The sequence below is a fragment of the Bubalus kerabau genome, chromosome 9 (assembly GCF_029407905.1).
Source record: "Bubalus kerabau isolate K-KA32 ecotype Philippines breed swamp buffalo chromosome 9, PCC_UOA_SB_1v2, whole genome shotgun sequence".
Taxonomy (NCBI): Eukaryota; Metazoa; Chordata; class Mammalia; order Artiodactyla; family Bovidae; genus Bubalus; species Bubalus kerabau.
Window position 1 is genome coordinate 21135777 of NC_073632.1, and position 20314 is coordinate 21156090.

General features: G+C 41.5%; 1 protein-coding gene across 6 annotated transcripts in view; it reads left to right on the forward strand.

Moving 5' to 3' along the window:
- Nucleotides 1-20314, forward strand: part of CD109 (CD109 molecule) — a 139792-nt gene that overhangs the window by 99989 nt on the left and 19489 nt on the right. For all 6 annotated transcript variants that reach the window (XM_055534812.1, XM_055534810.1, XM_055534816.1 and 3 more), the window contains 6 exons: nucleotides 167-311; nucleotides 4252-4428; nucleotides 14487-14568; nucleotides 16533-16761; nucleotides 18017-18182; nucleotides 19884-20074. In XM_055534812.1, coding sequence (XP_055390787.1) covers nucleotides 167-311; nucleotides 4252-4428; nucleotides 14487-14568; nucleotides 16533-16761; nucleotides 18017-18182; nucleotides 19884-20074 — 990 coding nt within the window. The remainder of the gene's footprint in view (nucleotides 1-166; nucleotides 312-4251; nucleotides 4429-14486; nucleotides 14569-16532; nucleotides 16762-18016; nucleotides 18183-19883; nucleotides 20075-20314) is intronic.

A 20314-nucleotide genomic window follows, 5' to 3' on the forward strand; every position in this document is an offset into this window, starting at 1 on the left:
CTCCTAGCGACCCCATGGACTGCAGCCCACCAGGCTCCTCTGTCCATGGGATTTTCCAGGCAAGAGTACTGGAGTGGGATGCCATTGCCTTCTCCGTTATCTGCCTATGGTTTTCTCTAAACAGAGAAATAGAGACCATGTTAATTGTATTACTTTTTATCAACAGGCTGAAGGAATAGAAAAATCGTATTCACAATCCATCTTGCTAGACTTGACTGACAGCATGCTACAAACTACCCTGAAAACACTGAGCTTCTCCTTTCCTCCTCACACAGTGAGTGGCAGTGAGAGGGTTCAGGTCACTGCAATCGGTAAGAACAGAGTATATGACCCTCACTACTGGTTTATTTCTATATGGTAATACACATTTCTCATTTATTTGTACATGCATTTTCTTTTTTAATAAATTATGTAAATTGAAGTACAGTTGATTGACTGTGTTTTGGGGGAACAGTAAAGGGATTCAGTTATACATATGTGTGTATATATATATTATTTTTCAGATCCTGTTCCATTATAGTTTATTACAAGACATTGAATATAGTTCCCTGTACTATACAGTAGGTCCCTTTTAGGTATATTTTCTTATTTAATCCTAATTAAATAAGGAATTGCAAAAAAGTTTTACTTGCTGCCAACCGCTGATTACAGTGGAAAGGCAAGTAAGGGGTGTGTTCTGGACCAGTTCTTCTCAGTCTTCAAGGTGCACATGAATCTTCTGGGGACCCTGTGTGAAGGCAGATTCTGGCTCAGTAGGCGTGGGGTGAGCCCTGGATCTGCATTTCTAACAGGCTCCCGAGTGTTGCTGATGTTTCTGGTGTACAGTCCACTCTGAGTAGCCAGGCCACAATATTGTGTGGCTGGAGGGAGGAGTTGTTCTGCCTTTGTGGCTCTCAGTCACTGGTGAATATCACAGCCTCCTGTGGAGCTTTGAAAATACGCAAATATCCGGGTTCCACTCCCAGTCTACTCAGTGAGACTCCCTTGGGCTATGGCTAGGACATGCATGTTTTGAAAAGGTTCTGCTAGTGCTTCTGACAACCAGAAGTTGAGGACCACTGCCTCGAGTGGTTCTCTGTGCAGAATGCATGTACCCTGTACCACTGGAAGCTATCCACTGACTTAGTCACCTTCTCCTAGTTGCCAAAGTACTTTCAACTATTAGAACTTCCACACAAATGGCTTATTTGTATAGTTGTGCTTTATGAATAACTGAAAGAAATGTTTAGATTTTGTTGTTCAGTTGCTCAGTCGTGTCCGACCTTGTGACCCCATGGACTGCAGCACGCCAGACTTCCTTGTCCTTCACTATCTCCTGGAGTTTGCTCAAACTTGAGTTGATGATGCTATCCAACCGTCTCATCCTCTGTTGCCCCCTTCTCCTCCTGCCCTTAATCTTTCCCAGATCAGGGTCTTTTCCAATGAGTCAGCTCTTTGCATCAGGTAGCCCAAGTATTGGAAATGTTTCAATTAATGACATCTAAATAATTTGTCAGGTCTTTGAGGTGTCAAGACCTAAAGCACTTTTTCAGAGGTTCTTTTGAATCTCACCTGCAGGTGTCATGCTTTTTATTATTACTCCAAACAACCAGTCCCTCTGCTACTGCTGCTGCTGCTAAGTCGCTTCAGATGTGTCTGACTCTGTGTGACCCCATAGACAGCAGCCCGCTAGGCTCCTCTGTCCCTGGGATTCTCCAGGCAAGAATACTGGAGGGCTTTTTGGGGAGACTTAGATATAATTCTTAAAAATAAATAAACAAACTCTCTGTTGAGGAGAATACATTCTGCTTAAGCACCTCCCACAGTGGTGGGGTGCTGGGAGATGGTATGGCGTGTGTGCACATATACAGAGGGAAGAGCCTTAAAGTTTTTTCTTTTTAAACTTTTTATTTTGTATTGGGGTAAAGGCTACCCATTCCAGCATTCTGGCCTGGAGAATTCCATAGACTGTACAGTCCATGGTGTCAGAAAGAGTCAGACATGACTGAGTGATAGCTTATGGTTAACAGTGTTGGATTTGTCATCTCTGAAGAAGATTTAACTTCGGGACCAGGGACCAGGCTTGATGACTCAAGAGCTTTTGTGTAACAGAGTTTTATTAAAGTGAAAAGGAATAGGGAAAGCTTCTGACATAGACACCGGAAGGGGAACAGAGAATGCCCCCCTTGCTAGTGTTAGCAAGGGAGTTAAATACTTTTTTAATTGGTTATTACAGTAAATCAAAAGAATGTCTCAAGGTTTTAAACTTCTTACTAGACTCACTCCCACAATATGCATTTTAAGATAACAGGATTGGTCAGAAGATTTTCAGGAAGGAGCAACATGTCCTCAAGCAGGATACCTTATTGTTATATAATCCTTACTAAGGAATGTAGGAGAAAACGTTTGTCCTTTCCTCCTGGAGAATTTCAGACCCCTGTCTCCTCCTTGAGAGCCCCAGACCCTTTTCTCCTCCTCCTCCTCCTCCTCCTCCTCCTCCTCCTCCTCCTCCTCCTCCTCCTCCTCCTCCTCCTCGGGGACCCTGGACTTCTTATCAACCTGCCTAGGAATTGATTCTCTTGTGAGCGCCTTTCACTTTCTTTCAGAGCCAGTTAACAATGTTGTGGTAGTTTCGGGTGAACAGTGAAGGAACTCAGCCATACATATACATGCATCCATTCTCCCCCAAACTCCCATCCCATCCAGGCTGCCACGTAACATTGAGCAGAGTTCCATGTGCTATACAGTAGGTCCCTGTTGGGCATCCATTTATAATATAGCAGTGTATATATCTGGAGAAGGCAATGGCACCCCACTCCAGTACTCTTGCCTGGCAAATCCCATGGATGGAGGAGCCTGGTGGGCTGCAGTCCATGGGGTCGCTAGGAGTCGGACACGACTGAGTGACTTCATTTTCACTTTTCACTTTTATGCACTGGAGAAGGAAATGGCAACCCACTCCAGTGTTCTTGCCTGGAGAATCCCAGAGACGGGGGAGCCTGGTGGGCTGCCGTCTATGGGATGACACAGAGTCGGACACAACTAAAGTGACTTAGCAGTAGTGTACATATGTTCATCCCAAACTCCCTAACTCTCCCTTCCCCCCATGAGCCTTGAAGTTTGAGTGTGTACCGTCTTTCCTTATGTTGGAATGATTCTGCCTGTGGTTATTGAATATTCTGAAGTTTAAATTTTAAAGTTTGATTTAAAAATAATGTTTTTTCAAGTTTTATTTTTATATAGTATTTATTTAAAAAACCTGTTTGGTTTTTCATTTTCTATTAAAAAACCTATTTGTGTTTTATTTGGTGAATATTGGCTTGCTTCTTTGAATATTAAAAGTCCAAGTTTATGTTCACTTTAAATATTAAAAGCATACTGTGCAGTGGTGGTAATAATAAGGAACAAAACCTGCACTGGTATTTACTTCTCCGAGTTAACATCTAAAGTTTAAGACATGGTACGCTAGCACGACTGCAGCCCACCCACATGAAAGTCATCCTCTCTTATTTGGATTCACTTTTTTAGGAGCAAGTTTTCAGTAGGTATTTGGACTTGGAATGGTGAAGTTTTTAAAGTAAACCACACTGACGAATATTCTTCTCTATACAGTTCAACCATAGTGAGGTCAAAATTAGAACTCAGCCTTTACATTTCTAAATTTTTACTTATTTTCTTGAGCCATAATGTTAGAATGTGGGTAAGAGTGTGTTTTGTTTAACTTTATGTTACTCACTTTGAAGAATACTTTTAACCCATTTTGATCCTGAGATTCACTGAAACATATATACCAGTTAGTTCTACTTTGTTGTTGATAAATAGAGCACACTGAAAAATACCACAAGCCCTGCCCTTAGAACGTCATTTCTCAAGAATTTATAGTGTATTAGTAAGGAAGTCAATATAAAGTTCTATTTATGTGAAGTGTACTAATAGTAAAACTTTTCTTCCCTGTATAAGAATGATGATTTCCTAATGCAAATCCTGACATTTTGGTTAGAAATTAAAAAAAAAACAACTTACAGTTTGCTTATATGTGCTGTATCTTTGAGCTAAAAGTCTCCTAATTTGTCGCATAATCTACAAGTTCAGTACCATTGTATTATCATTTATTTGACCATTTTCCTAAAAGCCTGATGTAAAGTTTTTACTGTGTTCCTGGCGGTGGACCAGTCATAGTGCTTCAGTGTCGGGCGCCTTCTGCTCTCTTTGCCACTAGGAGGTGTGGTTATTGGGGATTTGCTGACCTTGATAAATGTCTTGTGCTTTCAGGAGATATTCTTGGTTCTTCCATCAATGGCTTAGCCTCCCTGATTCGGATGCCTTATGGCTGTGGTGAACAGAACATGATAAATTTTGCTCCAAATATTTATGTTTTGGATTATCTGACTAAAAAGAAACAACTGACGGAGAATTTAAAAGAAAAAGCCCTTTCTTTTATGAGGCAAGGTAAGCATTTTAGAAATACATATTTTTTTTTTTTTTGTAAAAATACATTTGTTTCTGTTTTTGGTTTGTTTTTGGTTAGAGTTGACTCTAGACTGTATTTCACAATGGACAGATTTTGTCTTTACTGTGTGATTGTGACATGAGATGGTGTGGAATGTGCTAGAAGTGTTAACAGCCGTCACTACTTGTCCTCAGCTCCAGGCTCACGGACAGCTGCTAAGATGCTTGTTAAAGGAGTTTGATCCTGGAGGGGCTTATATTTTCATAAGGGATTGGAAATTTAAAGCCACTTAAAAATCTGATGGTGAAGGACAGGCAAGGCTGGTGTGCTGCAGTTCATGGGGGCGCAAAGAGGTGGACACGACTTAGTGACTGAGTGACTGAACAACAATAAAAATCTGAAGGAATGAGTATTCATTGAGGCATTCCACATTCTGGAGTATCTCTTAGGGACTGGGGTCAGTTCCTGTGCTGAGGCAGCAGGAAGTCAGGCCTTTCCTCCCAGGGAAGTCTGTGTTCAGTGGAGAAGGTCTGTATGTAGTGAACACGTGTGGCATCACGTGGCGGGGGCTTTTAACATTCCAAGTAGCTGGGGGCTAGGAGGGAAGAGTGAGTATGGGGGTCCCTCCTGGCCACATGGAAAACATGATAACTCTGCCCTGGCACCCTGGGGAGGCTGATGCTGTTTGCAGACACACAGATGCTCTGTGTCTACAAGTTGCTAATAACAATAATTAACATCGGTTGATGCAGACAAATGTGGCAGACAGTGTTCTAAGCACCTTACATAATATTTTACAGATAAAAGTCTGTAAAAATCTGGCACAGAAAAATTGCCTAACTTGTTAGGTCACTTAGCAGGTGAATGGCAGAGCTGGGGTCTGAACTCACTGTCTGGCCCCAGAATCCATACTCTTAATGTCCTTACTTAGGAGAAAATGGAAAGTTGTGAGGCATTTTTAACAATAATAATGTAAACTTGATTTTTTTTCCAATACTCTAAAAGCTAGCCATACAGAGTCACAGTTTCAGCTTTGTGCTTCCATTAGGGGACCTCTAGCAAGATCTCGGTGGCTCAGTGGTAGAGAATCCACCTGCCAATACAGAAGATACTGGTTTAATCCCTGGGTCAGAAAGATGCCCTGGAGAAGGAAATGGCAACCCACTCCAGTATACTTGCCTAGGAAATCCCATGCACAGAGGAGCCTTGTGAGCTACAGCCCATGGGGTCACAGAACAATCGGACATGATTTAGCAACTAAACAAGAAGAAGTAAGATCTCTGTGTGGCTGAGTTTATCATTCTGCACAGTTTGGGGTACTTGCTGTCCATCAAACTGATGAGGAAATGGGTCAAAATTATAGGAAACTGCTTGTTCGGTATAATCTATAAATTGAATGAATACTTTCCATCCTACCTTTTTTAAAACAATGAATGGGTTAAATGCCAATAGAGGCAAGCCTGTTAGTGATTTGGCTAACTTTTCCATGGTTAAGAATGAGAAAACTCAGTAAAGACGTTATTTTAATGTGAGCTTTTCTTCCAGGTTCCCTCATTATGAAGGGGCATGCTTATCCTAAACTAACTGCTGTGTAATAAAGATAATAACTTACCCTGTTTTACAAATACTTTAATTTAATTTTCACAAAAGCCCTTGGAGATAGGAGTACTGTTATTTCTTCCATTTTGCAGATGAGAAAACTGAGGTATGGGAGGCTAAATAACTTCCCCATGGTTCCCCCGGATGGCCTGGTTCTCAAGTCCATGGTCAGAATGCCAAGAGATAGCATTACTTTGCAACATTCTTAGGTTGTTGGAAGCAATAGGAGAGGATGGAGGAGGACCAGGAATTGGGCCAAGACTCTTCAGTATGACCAACGTGCAAGACTCAATGGGAGTTCTGAAAAAATAGGAAGGGAGGCCCATGGCCCTTGTAGGGAAAGAGAGGCCAGAGGTTAGAATCTCGGGTGTCAGGTTAGACCAGAGTGAGTTGTGGGATGTTAGATCCAGGAAGCTGAGCTGCAGTCAGTTTCCTGAGCGCCCCCTGGGCTAGGTGGGCAGACACGGGCTGAGTGCAAGTCTGGGGCTGCGTGGGAGGATGGACTTAAGGGAGGCCGGGGACTGGGGTCAGGGCTGGGTGTGACCTGACTTCTGCAGTGAAGGAGATAGTGGTAGAGTTTCCATCAGATTAGAGCCAGGTGTTTCAGGCATTTAGGCTTCCCTGGTGGCTCAGATGGTAAAGAATCTGCAATGTAGGAGACCCAGTTCTGATCCCTGAGTTGGAAAGATCCCCTGGAGAAGGAAATGACAACCCATTCCAGTATTCTTGCCTGGAAAATCCCATGGACAGAAGAGCCTGGCGGGCCATAATCCCTGAGGTCACAAAGAGCTGGACACAACTGAGCAACTGATACTTTGCAGGAATTTATGACATCTCATGCCCAGGTCCTTAAGTCCTCTAGGAAATTCTCAAAGATGTAGCAATTGGTACTTTCTGTACTGAAAGAAAGTGAAAGTGAAGTCGCTCAGTCGTGTCTGACTCTTTGCAACCCCATGGACTGTAGCCTACCAGGCTCCTCTGTCCATGGGATTTTCCAGGCAGTAGTATTGGAGTGAATTGCCATTTTCTTCTCCAGGGGATTTTCCCAACACAGGGATTGAATCTGGGTCTCCCGCATTGTAGACAGACGCTTTACCATCTGAGCCACCAGGGAAGTACTGAGTTGCCCCTTAAAAATTATTCTCCTTTATGCATATGTTTGTGAATCAGCCATGTTTTTTTCAGTTTAGCTATCCATTTATTTAAAAAGAATGGTAAAAATATCAAATGTTCTATCATATATGCAGAAAACACACGTTATTAATGTTTCAAGAAAAATGGTACTTACTACTAAGACATTTCCTCTGTGATTTCCAAGTATGTATGGTCTTCATGTAATGCATCTTTGCATGTCCTCTACCTGGACAGGCCTTCATGATCTATGAACTATGTTTGCTTGATAAAATCCAATGATTTTTAAAGCAATTCAGTCATATTTTAAATATATAAATACAGGAGCTGCTTTTTCCCAAGAGGCAAGCTTATTGGAAACAGGGTAACAGGGTAAGTTATTATCATTATTACACAGCAGTTAGTTTAGGATAAACGTGTTCCTTCATAATGAGGGAACCTGGAAGAAAAGCTCACATTAAAATAATGTCTTTACTGAGTTTTCTAATTCTTAAGTGTGGAAAAGTTAGCCAATTCACTAACAAGCTTGCCTTAAACTTATAATTAGTTTAAGCAGTGGTACCAGGGACTCTTGGTATAGTGTTCAGTTCAGTTCAGTCGCTCAGTCATGTCCGACTCTTTGTGATCCCATGAACTGCAGCACGCCAGGCCTCCCTGTCCATCACCGACTCCCAGAGTCCATCCAAACCCATGTCCACTGAGTCAGTGATGCCATCCAATCATCTCATCTTCTGTCGTCCCTTTCTCTTCCTGCCCTCAATCTTTCCCAGCATCAGGGTCTTTTCCAATGAGTCAGCTCTTCTCATCAGGTGGCCAAAGTATTGAAGTTTTAGCTTCAACATCAGTCCTTCCAATGAACATCCAGGACTGATATCTTTTAGAATGGACTGGTTGGATCTCCTTGCAGTCCAAGGGACTCTCAAGAGTCTTCTCCAACACCACAGTTCAAAAGCATCAATTCTTTGGCACTCAGCTTTCTTCACAGTCCAATTCTCACATCCATACATGACCACAGGAAAAATCATAGCCTTGACTAGACAGACCTTTGTTGGCAAAGTAATGTCTCTGCTTTTTAACATGCTGCCTAGGTTGGTCATAACTTTCCTTCCAAGGAGTAAGCGTCTTTTAATTTCAGGGCTGCAATCACCATCTGCCGTGATTTTGGAGCGCCGCCCCCCCCCAAATAAAGTCAGCCGCTGTGTCCACTGTTTCTCCATCTGTTTGCCATGAAGTGATGGGACCAGATGCCATGATCTTAATTTTCTGAATGTTGAGCTTTAAGCCAACTTTTTCACTCTCCACTTTCACTTTCATCAAGAGGCTTTTGAGTTCCTCTGCACTTTCTGCCATAAGAGTGGTGTCACCTGCATATCTGAGGTTATTGATATTTCTCCCAGCAATCTTGATTCCAGCTTGTGTTTCTTCCAGCCCAGCGTTTCTCATGATGTACTCTGCATAGAAGTTAAACAAGCAGGGTGACAATATACAGCCTTGATGTACTCCTTTTCCTATTTGGAACCAATCCATTGTTCCATGTCCAGTTCTAACTGTTGCTTCCTGACCTGCATACAAATTTCTCAAGAGGCAGGTCAGGTGGTCTGGTATTCCCATCTCTTTCAGACTTTTCCACAGTTTATTGTGATCCACACAGTCAAAGGCTTTGGCATAGTATATGCCACACTAAAATCAGATGAGATGTTGGTATAGTGCCATAATAGTTATAGTTAAGGAGATGAGTAAAAACTATTTTTCATAACTCTGCATCTTTTAAAGACAAGATTCTGACTTGTATTTGAAATTTAGTTTGGCTGGTTTCAAGTAGAGAGTATGGAGGCACTAGACTGGTGCTTTATAACTTGATATATTACATTCTTTGAGAGAGTATAGAGAACAGAGGAGCCTGGCATGCTGTAGTCCATTGGGTCACAAAGAGTAGGACATGACTTAGTGACTGAATAACAACAAATAAAATAAAGTGAAATATTTTAGAAAATTCCACTCATTGCATATTTTATTTGTTTCTGGAATGTTGGCCAATCAAATATCAATGCTTTAAAGAGACAGAATAAGTTTTCTAGCATGAACCATTTGGAGTGAAAGTCACTCAGTCACATCTGACTCTTTGCGACCCCATGGACTATACAGTCCATGGGATTCTCCAGGCCAGAATACTGGAGTGGGTAGCCTTTCCCTTCTCCAGGGAATCTTCCCAACCCAGGGATCGAATCCAGGTCTCCCACATTGCAGGCAGATCCTTTACCAGCTGAGCCACAAGGGAAGTCCATTAAGGAACAATAATTTACGCCTTAAGAATTTGAGTTTCTGTACTAGGTACTTTGCTGTGGGTTAGTGTTGACAGATGCCCTAAAAATGAACACTCCAAATTCTCAGTATCTGTTTTTTGTTGTTGTTGTTGTTCTAAAAGGAGTGCTGGTCCTCCAGACCTGTCCCAGCAAGTAGGTGCCAAACTGCAGTTTCAAAGCAGCCCTGCATTGCATTTGCTGGTTGTTAGAGGGCGCAGAGCCGCCAGAGGGCAGTAGAGGCTGTGTGGGCAGAATGAAGAGCCCTGGAGCTGGGAGGTGGGCGAGGCCCCACCGCGCGAGGTAGAGCCATGATTCTGGCTTCTATCGGGGCTGTCAGCCCTGGGCTCTGAACCCTGCCTCCTGCTCTGGCTGGTTTCCCTAGCCTCGTTTTTTGACCTGTAAGATATGGGTAAATGAGATCCTACTTCTTAGGGCTGTTTTGAAGACTAAATGAAGTATTTTAACACATAGTAAATGCCCAGGAACTATCAGCTGTAATATACCTAGTTGCATCTAAACTAGGAGATAGGGTCTCAGGTCAGCAAGTAAATTCTGTCTGTTCTGCCTCTAAAAACAAGTGTGAAATTCCTCCACTCTCTCCATCCCAGGCTGATGGCTTTATTCTGATGCATGGTTGCTCCCCAGCTACTCCAGTGGCTTCCTAAAGAACACTCTTTGCCAACATGCTCACCTTTAATACAGTTTCTGCATATTTTATAATAAAAAGGATCTTTGGATAATGTCATGGTCATGAGACTTTCTTAAATTCTCCTGCGGATTCCTGGCCTGGGCTTGCAGGCCCTGAGTGAACACCAGACCCTTCTTTCACTTCTCCTGCAACTATCCCATCAGGACTCTGTCCTGCTATGTCTAGTGCGCTCCCAGGGCCACGGTGCTCAGGGTCTTTCCACCTGTCCTGCCGTCTTCTGGGGTGCTCTTCCCCCACATCTTTCCAGGGCTGGCTCTTTCTGGTCGTCCAGGTGGTGTTTTCCTCAAAATGGCCTTCCCTGGCTTGTTGGTAGCTCTGACTTAAATTATGCCATTTAATATTCTTAAATTATGCCACTTAATATATTCTTCATCACACTTGACATTATTTAAAATGTTTTTGTTTTTCTGTTATCTGACTGTCTCCTGCTCTAGAAGGTAAGCTCCCTGACAGTGGGGACTGCTTGAATCTCTTCTCCACGGGGTCACCATTTGGGCCCCTCAGTACGTGCAGAATGGGTGAAGGCATTCGTATCAGCATTAACTTTGTTGGGCTTTAGGTTGATCATCCTGATGTGGAGGTTGAGTCTAGAAGATCTCTCAGGTGTTTCCGCGATGCATGGCTGTTTCTAACCACCACAGTGTCTACTTGGCTTTGGCAGGTTTTTATGAACTAGGAAATGTGACTAGGGATCTGAACCTGTTGCCTTTTGAGCTGGTGAAGTGGCTGGACTCTGTCCAGCTGTTGTCGTTGTTCAGTCACTCAGTCTTGTCCAGCTCTTTGTGACCCCATGGACTGCAGCATGCCAGGCTTCCCTGTCCTTCACTGTCTCCCGGAGTTTGCTCAAACTCGTGTCTACTGAGTTGATAATGTCATCCAACCATCTCATCTTCTGTCGTCCCCTTCTCCTCCTGCCTTCAATCTTTCCCAGCATCAGGGTCTTTTCGAATGGGTCAGCTCTTTGTATCAGGTGGCCAAAGTACTGGAGCTTCAGCTTCAGCATCACTCCTTCCAATGAATGTTCGGGATTGATTTCTTTTCAGATGGATTGGTGTGATCTCCTTGCAGTCCAAGGGACTCTCTAGAGTCTTCCCCAGTGAACGCCTCAAAAATGCATCTTTTCACATGATGAACTAAATCATATTAGTTATAAAATAGCAGACAAAAACTTCTCGGTGTCGTGATTTTCATTATGAGATCAGTGCCTCATTTCAGAGACTCTGTTTTTCCTTTTGCCATCACGTTTGCCAAAGTTTTAAAAAATATACCATAGTTGTTTTAATGTTTTTAAGGGATTAAAGTGGCTTTGACACAAGTCATGATTATATTATTAAATATCATTTGTGACCAGCACATGGTTTTCCTTAAATCATGCTTGGCCCAGGAGCCCTGTGACCTAACCCTGTATTTTTTTTTTTTTTTTATCAAAACAATAACTACATCACTGAATGAAATGTCTCTTACTGTCAAAAAGAAAAATAGAATCATAAAATGAAAACTTGTTCAAATATTTAAATTGTAGTTCCTGCAGCTCATATTTTCAAGTAAGACTCAGACCAAACTTAGTTGAAAACACATTATATTTTCTCTGTTGAAATAAAGACAGGGAATAATAGGTTTCAGAACTCTGATGCTGCATTTGGCCTTCACAAGAATGGCTAGAGGCTGTAGTGAAGATGCTAAAAAGAAAATGTTGGTGAATTTCTCACTGTCCATTTCATGTCAGAAAGAGTAAGGAAGTTGATAATGAATACTTTTCTTTTAGTATAGAGAATATTTTAATCAGTTCTTTTTTTTTGGCCAGAGAAAGATATTGATACAGCCACAAACAGCTGATTTTACTTCTTTTATTTGTATGTAATTATGACACTTGTCATAAACTAAGACAAATTATGTTTAGAACTTTACTTTTCTCTGTGCTTCTATGAGTGGTACTTTCCTCTTTATTATGATAAATTGTAAATATTTTACATTCATGACTATTCCAAAGAAAATTCATGACCTCACAATGTATATATCTTGTCCGACCCTTTATAAACAACAGTTCATGCATCATTATTTTAAATTTTAGAAGCGCCTGTTAATTCTGATTATATATTACTTTCTAACGCAAGAGCTCTTCATAAGACTATGAACTTAAAGGCAATACTCTTATTTCCTCATAAACTTTTGGAGAAAACCATGTTTTTGCCTTTCTCACCTGGAGATGGAAAGTCTCCAATTTAGGTGACTACCCTGGAACACTGAATTACTATACTAACAATAAAGCTTACAGCCAAGCAAGCTGTCTGTTTCACTTATGGAACTGGATGGCTTGGAGGACAAGTAGCCATGGGTTCTCTCATTATGCATGGGTGGCTTCAGACAGGGAAGGGCGCCTCACCGGAGAGCCACTTGGTTCTGGTTCCTTCCTCTTTTGCCCAGGGAGCAGAGCTGGAGGTTTGGAGTCTCAGTTTCACCTAAACCAGCTCAGGAAATGTACTCCATACCTGGAGACTATCTGCGAGTCATCCCCCTCCTCTGGGCTGGCTGCTCCTGGCGAAAGAACTGTGCCAGTTGTTGATATTAACGGTGATGGTTGGAGGTCAGCCACCTGAGGGGTCATTTCCCTATGTGCTGATCTCATCTCTCTGAAGGTTTCACAGGAACCCATCCTGGGAACTGCTGCTGATGTGACTCAGGCGAGACACTTGGTCCTCCCCTCAGGTTGGTCCATCTTCCCACAGAAGCATCTCCTCTAGTGCTGGTGGGACCTGGAGCATTCCTTCCCTTTTCTCCCCTTCCCTTCCTCTCCTCCCTTTAGTTTATCATCTGTCTTTCAACTTTGCCTCTAGTGTTTTGCTGTGGGAAAGTTTTAAACAATTTTGTTGCTATTATCAATTTTTTTCCCTTAAATTTGGATAGTTAGTCCTTTTTACACCCATGTTAGAGAGCAATGTCTATTGTTTTTTGAGAGCATGTAAAAGGTACTGTGCAAAGGACTTTTTATATTTATATAAATTTTTAATTTTCTACTAGAGTATAGCTGATTGACAATGTTGTGATAGTTTCAGGCAAACAGGGAAGAGACTCAGCCATACCTATACATGTATCCATTCTCCCTGGACTCCCCTCCCATCCAGGCTGCCATGTAACACTGAGCAGAGTTCATGTGCTGTGCAGTAGGTCCTTGTTGGTTGTTATCCTGGATGAAGTAAGTCAGACAGAGAAAGAGAAATAGCATATGACATCCCTTATATGTGGAATCTAAAAAGAAATAATACAAACGAACTTATTTACAAAGCAGGAACAGACTTGGAGAGAACGAACTTACGGTCCCTGGGGGGAGGGGTGGCGGGAAAGGACTTTTCATATATTAATTATTGAAAAAGCTCAGTGAATTAGTAGGAAGCAGCGGCTTTGGAAACAGATTGACCTTGGCTAGTGCCTAACTTCAGTGCCTACCAATGTGTGACCTTGCACATGACGTATTCTGAGTTCCTGTCTCTTCATCTCTAAAAAATGGGATAATCATAGAGTTGTGGGAGTACCAGAGTTATACCTGTAAAGGGCTTTGACTAGTTCCTGACACGCAGTCAGTGTTGGATAACTTACTTATCATAATATTTCATATTAAATTGGGCTTCCCTGGTGTCTCAGACAGTAAAGAATCTGCCTGCAATGAGGGAGACCTGGGTTCGATCCCTGGGTTGGGAAGATCCCCTGGAGAAGGGAATGGCAACCCACTCCAGTATTCTTGCCTGGAAAATCCCATGGACAGAGGAGCCTGGTGGGCTACAGTCCATGGGGTTGCAAAGAGTTGGACACGACTGAAGCAACTTAGCATACAAACATTGAAACCATTGTAGTTAACACCAGACTTAAATATTCCACTTTTTAATTTACTTGCTTTATTTTAAAAAAAAATATTTGTTTATTTGACTGTACCAAGTCTTACTTATGGCATGTAGGATCTAGTTCCCTGACAGGAAATGAACCTGGGCCCTCGGCACTGGGAGCGCAGAGTCTTAGCTGATGGAGCATCAGGAGAGTCTCTAATTTACCTGCTTTTGAATGCCTAGAAATGTTGGCTATGTAATGGTATTCTGACTTTATTCCAGTTTGGGGCTATCTCAGTTCTTAATTGTACATTCTACTTGGAAAGTCCTGATGTTCTTAATCTCCCACAGTACATAATATGGAAAATATTCAGTGTTATTTGATTTCATGTCTTCTTTCCCATTGTCTGCCCATGTCTCCTCAATATGAAGTTATGATTAGAAACTTCCATTCATTGCAACTTGATTACATTGATGATCTATTTTGTTGTCTTCAGGTTACCAGAGAGAACTGCTCTATCAGAGGGAAGATGGCTCTTTCAGTGCTTTCGGAAATGATGACCCTTCTGGAAGCACTTGGTAAGTGTTTCTGCTGGTGGAACAAGTCCATGTCATGGAATGGACTCTTACTAGGTCATGATGGCCATGAAATTGACAGATGAATATCTGTATCTGCTTGGAGCCTGCGTTTTCCGGAGCCTGCGTTTTCCAGAGCCTGAATTTAAGAGATTCTCCCTTTCAAATATGGCTTTAAAACACTAATAAATCAGACGCTTTTATTTAGAAAAGATAAGCCATAAATTCTCTCTCTCTTTTTTTTTTTTTGGTGGGAAAAGCAGCAATAAAATACTTTATGATGATGGTGCAGCTGGCAAGAAAAATTGGTTAGAAATACAGGGTATTGGGACATAGTTCTTTTAAGATTTTTTTAAAGATCACTTTTAAAAATGCTTTATTTATTTATTGGCCTCACTGCACAGAATGTGGGATCTTATTTCCCCAACCAGAGATTGAACCCATACTCCCTGCAGTGGATGCTCAGAGTTTTAACCACTGGACCACTTGGGGAGTCCAGTTGTTTTTTTTTTAATCAGAGACAATGCAACATGAATTTTGTGGTAATACAGTCAATGTAGTTTCTTTAAGGTTATTTTTTTGTGAAAAACCATTGAGGGGGGTCAAATAATGAACATTCAGAGTTTCCTCCAGAATGAAAGCTCTGTGTGGCTTATTTTGAATGATTACTCTCTTCTTGAACTATCTTCAACTTCTGTTACATTCAGAAAAAGACAGGCTAATTATATCAGTAGAGTTAGTTAAAGTGTGCTGTGGTAAAAACCTTCTAAATCTCAGTAGTTGATTAGCAAATGTGCGCATGCTGCATTTCCACTGTGGGTCACCAGGGGACTCTGCATCTTTGTTTCAGCCACTATCTCTCTGTCTCACCCAGAGCCTCCAGGCTTGTTGCAGTCTGGGGACAGAAGGCTGGGATATCCAGCACTGGCAATTAAAAGCTTCAGCCTATGTGTAAGATTTCTTATCACTTTATTGTGATCAGAGCTGGTCCTGGGGCCATGCCTAACTTCATGGGGGCCTGAAGTGAATTCTTCTGCATACCCAAAGTTAAAGAGAACTGCATCACATTGAATATTAGTAATGTTTACCACACTAAATCTTTTATAGGATGAAACAGATCTGCTTCAGATTTTCTTTTGGCACAAGTCAGGATATAGATCCATTAATAGAAAGGTTTCAGTGTTTTATTGCTTGATGTTCTTTTTACCTCGATATTTAGCGTTCTGTAGCAGAGATTGACATACTTTTTCTTTAAAGGATCAGATAGTAAATATGCTAGGCACTGTTGGCTACATAGAACCTTAGTTGCATGTTTTTTCTTCTTCCCTTCACCCTCTCTTCCTTTCTCCTTAAAAAAAAAAAAAAGTTTTAGGTGGAGGGTAGGGGTGGGAAGAGGTACATATAAGGAGATGGCGGGCTGTATTATTTGGCCCAGACAGTATTGGCCCACAGGCTGTAATTTGCCGATTCCTGTCCTGTAGGATAGAAATATCCATTTGCTCTACTTAAAAGTACTACAGTTTGATTGTGGATTAAACATACTTCATCCATTGCTTTGGGGTTGAACCAGACGTGCAATGAGATCTTCCTAAGTAAATACCCTTAACAGTCCACAGGTGAATAACCTTGGACAATTTATTTAACCCTCTCTGAATTTCAGATTCTCAGCCTATAAAATAATAAGGTGGGATGAGATGATTTCCAGGTTCTTTACCAACTCTGTTGTTTTGGGAGCTGACCTGGAATTTCCCTGCCACGCTTATGGAAAACTATGCCCACGGCCTGGCTGAGTTGTTTACTTTCTGTCTCTTGGTTGTTTTCTGTCCTTCTGCTCCTTCTTCAGTGATTGGCCCTTTGGAGAATCTTTTGATGGGGGAAAACTGTTATTGTTGGTGTTTTCTTGCTTGGTGTAATTTGGAGGACTTCATTAAGTGTATTTTATGTAATTTTCCCCCCCTTTCACCAAGGTTGTCAGCTTTTGTTTTAAGATGTTTCCTTGAAGCTGATCCTTACATAGACATTGATCAGAATGTGTTACACAGAACATATACCTGGCTCAAAGGACATCAGAAATCCAACGGTGAATTTTGGGAGCCAGGAAGAGTGATCCACAGTGAACTTCAAGGTGGCAATAAAAGTCCTGTAACTCTTACAGCTTATATTGTGACTTCTCTCCTGGGATATAAAAAGTATCAGGTATTTAATCTTTAATAAATAATGGGTGGGAAATCACAAGAAAGGTAGGTCTTGATGGGTCAAATACATGTCTGGAAATGTAAAGAATTTTGCAATATTCCATCACATTTGAAGTCTTGAATTGGAGTATTCTTTTGCTTTGCATTTGTGGACACATTCCAACAGCTGAGAATGAAAATATCAACCCACTCTTTTGAGTAAGCTAAGAGAATTTTAAAAATGCTTTGTAACATTAAGTGTTCTTGTTATTGGTAAGATAAGTCAACACATATTTTATCATTGGATAATGATAATTAATTTTTTAGAGGACAGAAAAGTCTTCAGAATTTGGGAATATGTTCTAGCATACTTAGATTGTGAAGGGCTTTTTTTTTTTTAATTTCTAAAATACCTGGAGCAATTATAATGTCTACTAATTTAGTAAAAAGTACAGGCATGTGTGCTAAGTAGCTTCAGTCATGTCTGGCTCTTTGTGACCCAGTGGATTATAACCCGTTAGGCTTCTCTGTCCATGGGATTCTTTACACAAGAATACTAGAGTGGGTTGCTATGCCCTCCTCCAGGGGATCTCCCCACCCAGGAATCGAATCTGCATGTCTTATGTCTCCTGTATTGGCAGGCGGGTTCTTTACTAACCTGGGAAGCCCCAGTAAAAAGTACACCCACTAAAAAGCATATTAAGTGGGCATGGATGTCTGGGTGAGGATGGGTGTGCCCAGAAAGTTATGCGAATGAGCTTAATTTTGCTCCAGAGCTGTCTCAGTGATTGATGCCTTTTACTGCTTATTGCTGACTGCAAATGATCAAAAGCAGCCATTCTCAGTATTAAGCTCCTGCAGTTTTCCTAGCCTAGTACTAGGCATGTAGGATATAACCTTTCCCCTCAATTTAGAGCTTCAGCACCTTAGATCATATATGTGAAGTATCTTTCTCAGGATACCTTTTATGTCCTTGTCTTAGTTCATGATAGTCACTGGGAGAAACACTGGCAAAAGCACCACTTCTTATTTTTTATTCCCTCTACAGCATGGTGCCTGTTTGCTTGTAAAACCTGAAAAGTGGTATTTTTTCAAAATACATGGCAGATCTTTAATTGTCAGTGATCAGGGGTGATTTCCATTGTCTAGGACAAAGTCAGGTGCTTAATAGACACTGAAATTGTTTTTGAATGAATGTTTGAAAATACTTTTTATATAAATATGTATGTGGTGACAGGTTATATTGAATAGTAAAATGTGTATTATTTTCTTTCCAGCCTAATATTGATGTGCAGGAGTCTATCAACTTTTTGGAGTCTGAATTCGATAGGGGAATTTCTGACAATTACACCCTGGCACTTGTAACTTATGCACTGTCGTCTGGGAGGAGCCCTAAAGCCAAGGAAGCTTTGGATATGCTGACTCGGAGAGCAGAACAAGAAGGTAAAGCGTGTAACCCCTGTGCTTTGTGAAATGTGTGCACGATATGAGAAAGTTTTGTACACCAGATATGGAGGTGATTACACTTAACATCTGAATGGGATGAAAATGCGATGCGGGTAAAATCACGATGGGCTGACATGGTCACCCTGCTGCTGCTCTCCCCAAGGTGTTTTCTAGAGAGTTTCGTGCCTTGGGTGTTTCCTTCTTTTAGACATGTTCTGCCTTGTGTCTGTTACCCTTTGAGTTTTGTCTGATGCCATTTCTGGTTTTGTGGCCTTGAGTGATCATTAAGGCTATGGTTTTTGGAAAGACCTGGGCTCAAATTCTGGTTCTGTTAACCTTTCTGAGCTTCAGGTTCCCTATCTGTCAGAGGGGAATAACACCTCTTTTAGGATTGGTGTGAGGATTAAATGAGATAATGTGCAGGCCTTACCACGTAGCAAGTGTTCAAAAATGTGAATTAAAATGCTAACAGAAATGCAAATATCAGAAATGCCATTAGCAAGCTGTGTGTAGGATTTTTTAACAGTTTTGGAATGAGCACTGCTTGTGGGCTACGATAGGACAAAAAGTACACATGTTATTACTTCCAAATGGCCTCTATAGTTAGGGATCAGGTGTGTGTGTGTGTGTGTGTGTGTGTGTGTGTGTGTGGTGGAAGGGGATGGGGTGGGCAAAAATAATTTTAGGTGATGTCGACTGATTTTGAATCTCTTTGAATTCAAAACAGGCTAATTATGGAAAGTGCTTTAGAGGCTTCTGAGACTGTAAAAAATATTGTGTTATTATTAGCGGTGCGTGTGTCCTCAGTCGTGTCTGACTCTTGGTGACCCCCTGGACTGTAGCCCTCCCAGGCTCTTCTGTCCATGGGATTTCCTGAGCAACAATGCTGGAGCAGGTTGCTGTTTCCTCCTCCAGGGGATCTTCCCAACCCAGGGATCGAACCCAAGTTATTAGCAGTAATTTAGGTTAAATCCTTATTAGCAGCGCTGGGGACTAGAAGATTTATTACATAGAGGCTGAAGTAGTCCTTGACATTTCTGCTTCTCTGCTTGGCTAAGTGGTAGTTGTGTTACCTTCCACTCAAATGTAATCGTCATCTAAATGGTAATATTTGAGAGAAGGGGGAGTGGGTACTAAGTAGGATGTTTTCCCCGGGGGCTAGCAGGACCATCTCTAGGAAGATTGTTGAGCTGGCCAGGGTCTCTCATTTTTTTCTTGGGGTCTTGGATTTTGAACTTATAACACTAACTTTCAGATAATGGAAAAAGGAGTGTTTCCTAGAATGTTAGAGCTGCTTAATGGCAGATTCCCAGAATAAGTTTCTTTCCAATGTGTCCAAAAATATTTGGGGATGGTCTGGAATATACTAGGGTTTTTTCAAAAAATTTATAGCTGTTTAGTCTTGAGCCAGACATATGGAATTTCTCTTGGGAAAATATTTTCATCAAAATGTCCTCATATATAAGTAATAGGAAAAGGATGAAAATTTATAAATTTTAATAAGTTTAAGAAGAGACATGTTTATTTGTATGTGTGTGTGATTATACATATATTTGCTTGGCAGAAATATACACATGTATAGAAATATGTGTATTTTTATGCTGGTCAAGGAGAACTTGGACCAGGGTAGGAATGTTCAGTGGTATCAAGTGTAATTTTTCTGTAATTGGCCAGACTGTTACTACTTTTCTCCTGCAGGAGGCCTGCAATTCTGGGTGTCATTGGTGTCCAGACTGTCTGAATCCTGGCAGCCGAGCTCCCTGGATATTGAAGTTGCAGCCTATGCACTGCTCTCACATTTCTTGCAGCATCAGATTCCTGAGGGAATTCCGATTATGAGGTGGCTAAGCAGGCAGAGAAATAGCTTGGGAGGTTTTGCGTCTACCCAGGTGAGTGATGATCACTTTCCATTTCTTTAGCTATCTATCTATTTAAATAACTGCTGCTGCTGCTAAGTCGCTTCGGTCATGTCCGACTCTGTGCGACCCCATAGACGGCAGCCCACCAGGCTCCCCCGTCCCTGGGATTCTTCAGGCAAGAACAGTGGAGTGGGTTGCCATTTTCTTCTCCAATGCATGGAAGTGAAAAGTGAAAGTGAAGTCACTCAGTCGTATCCGACCCTCAGCGAC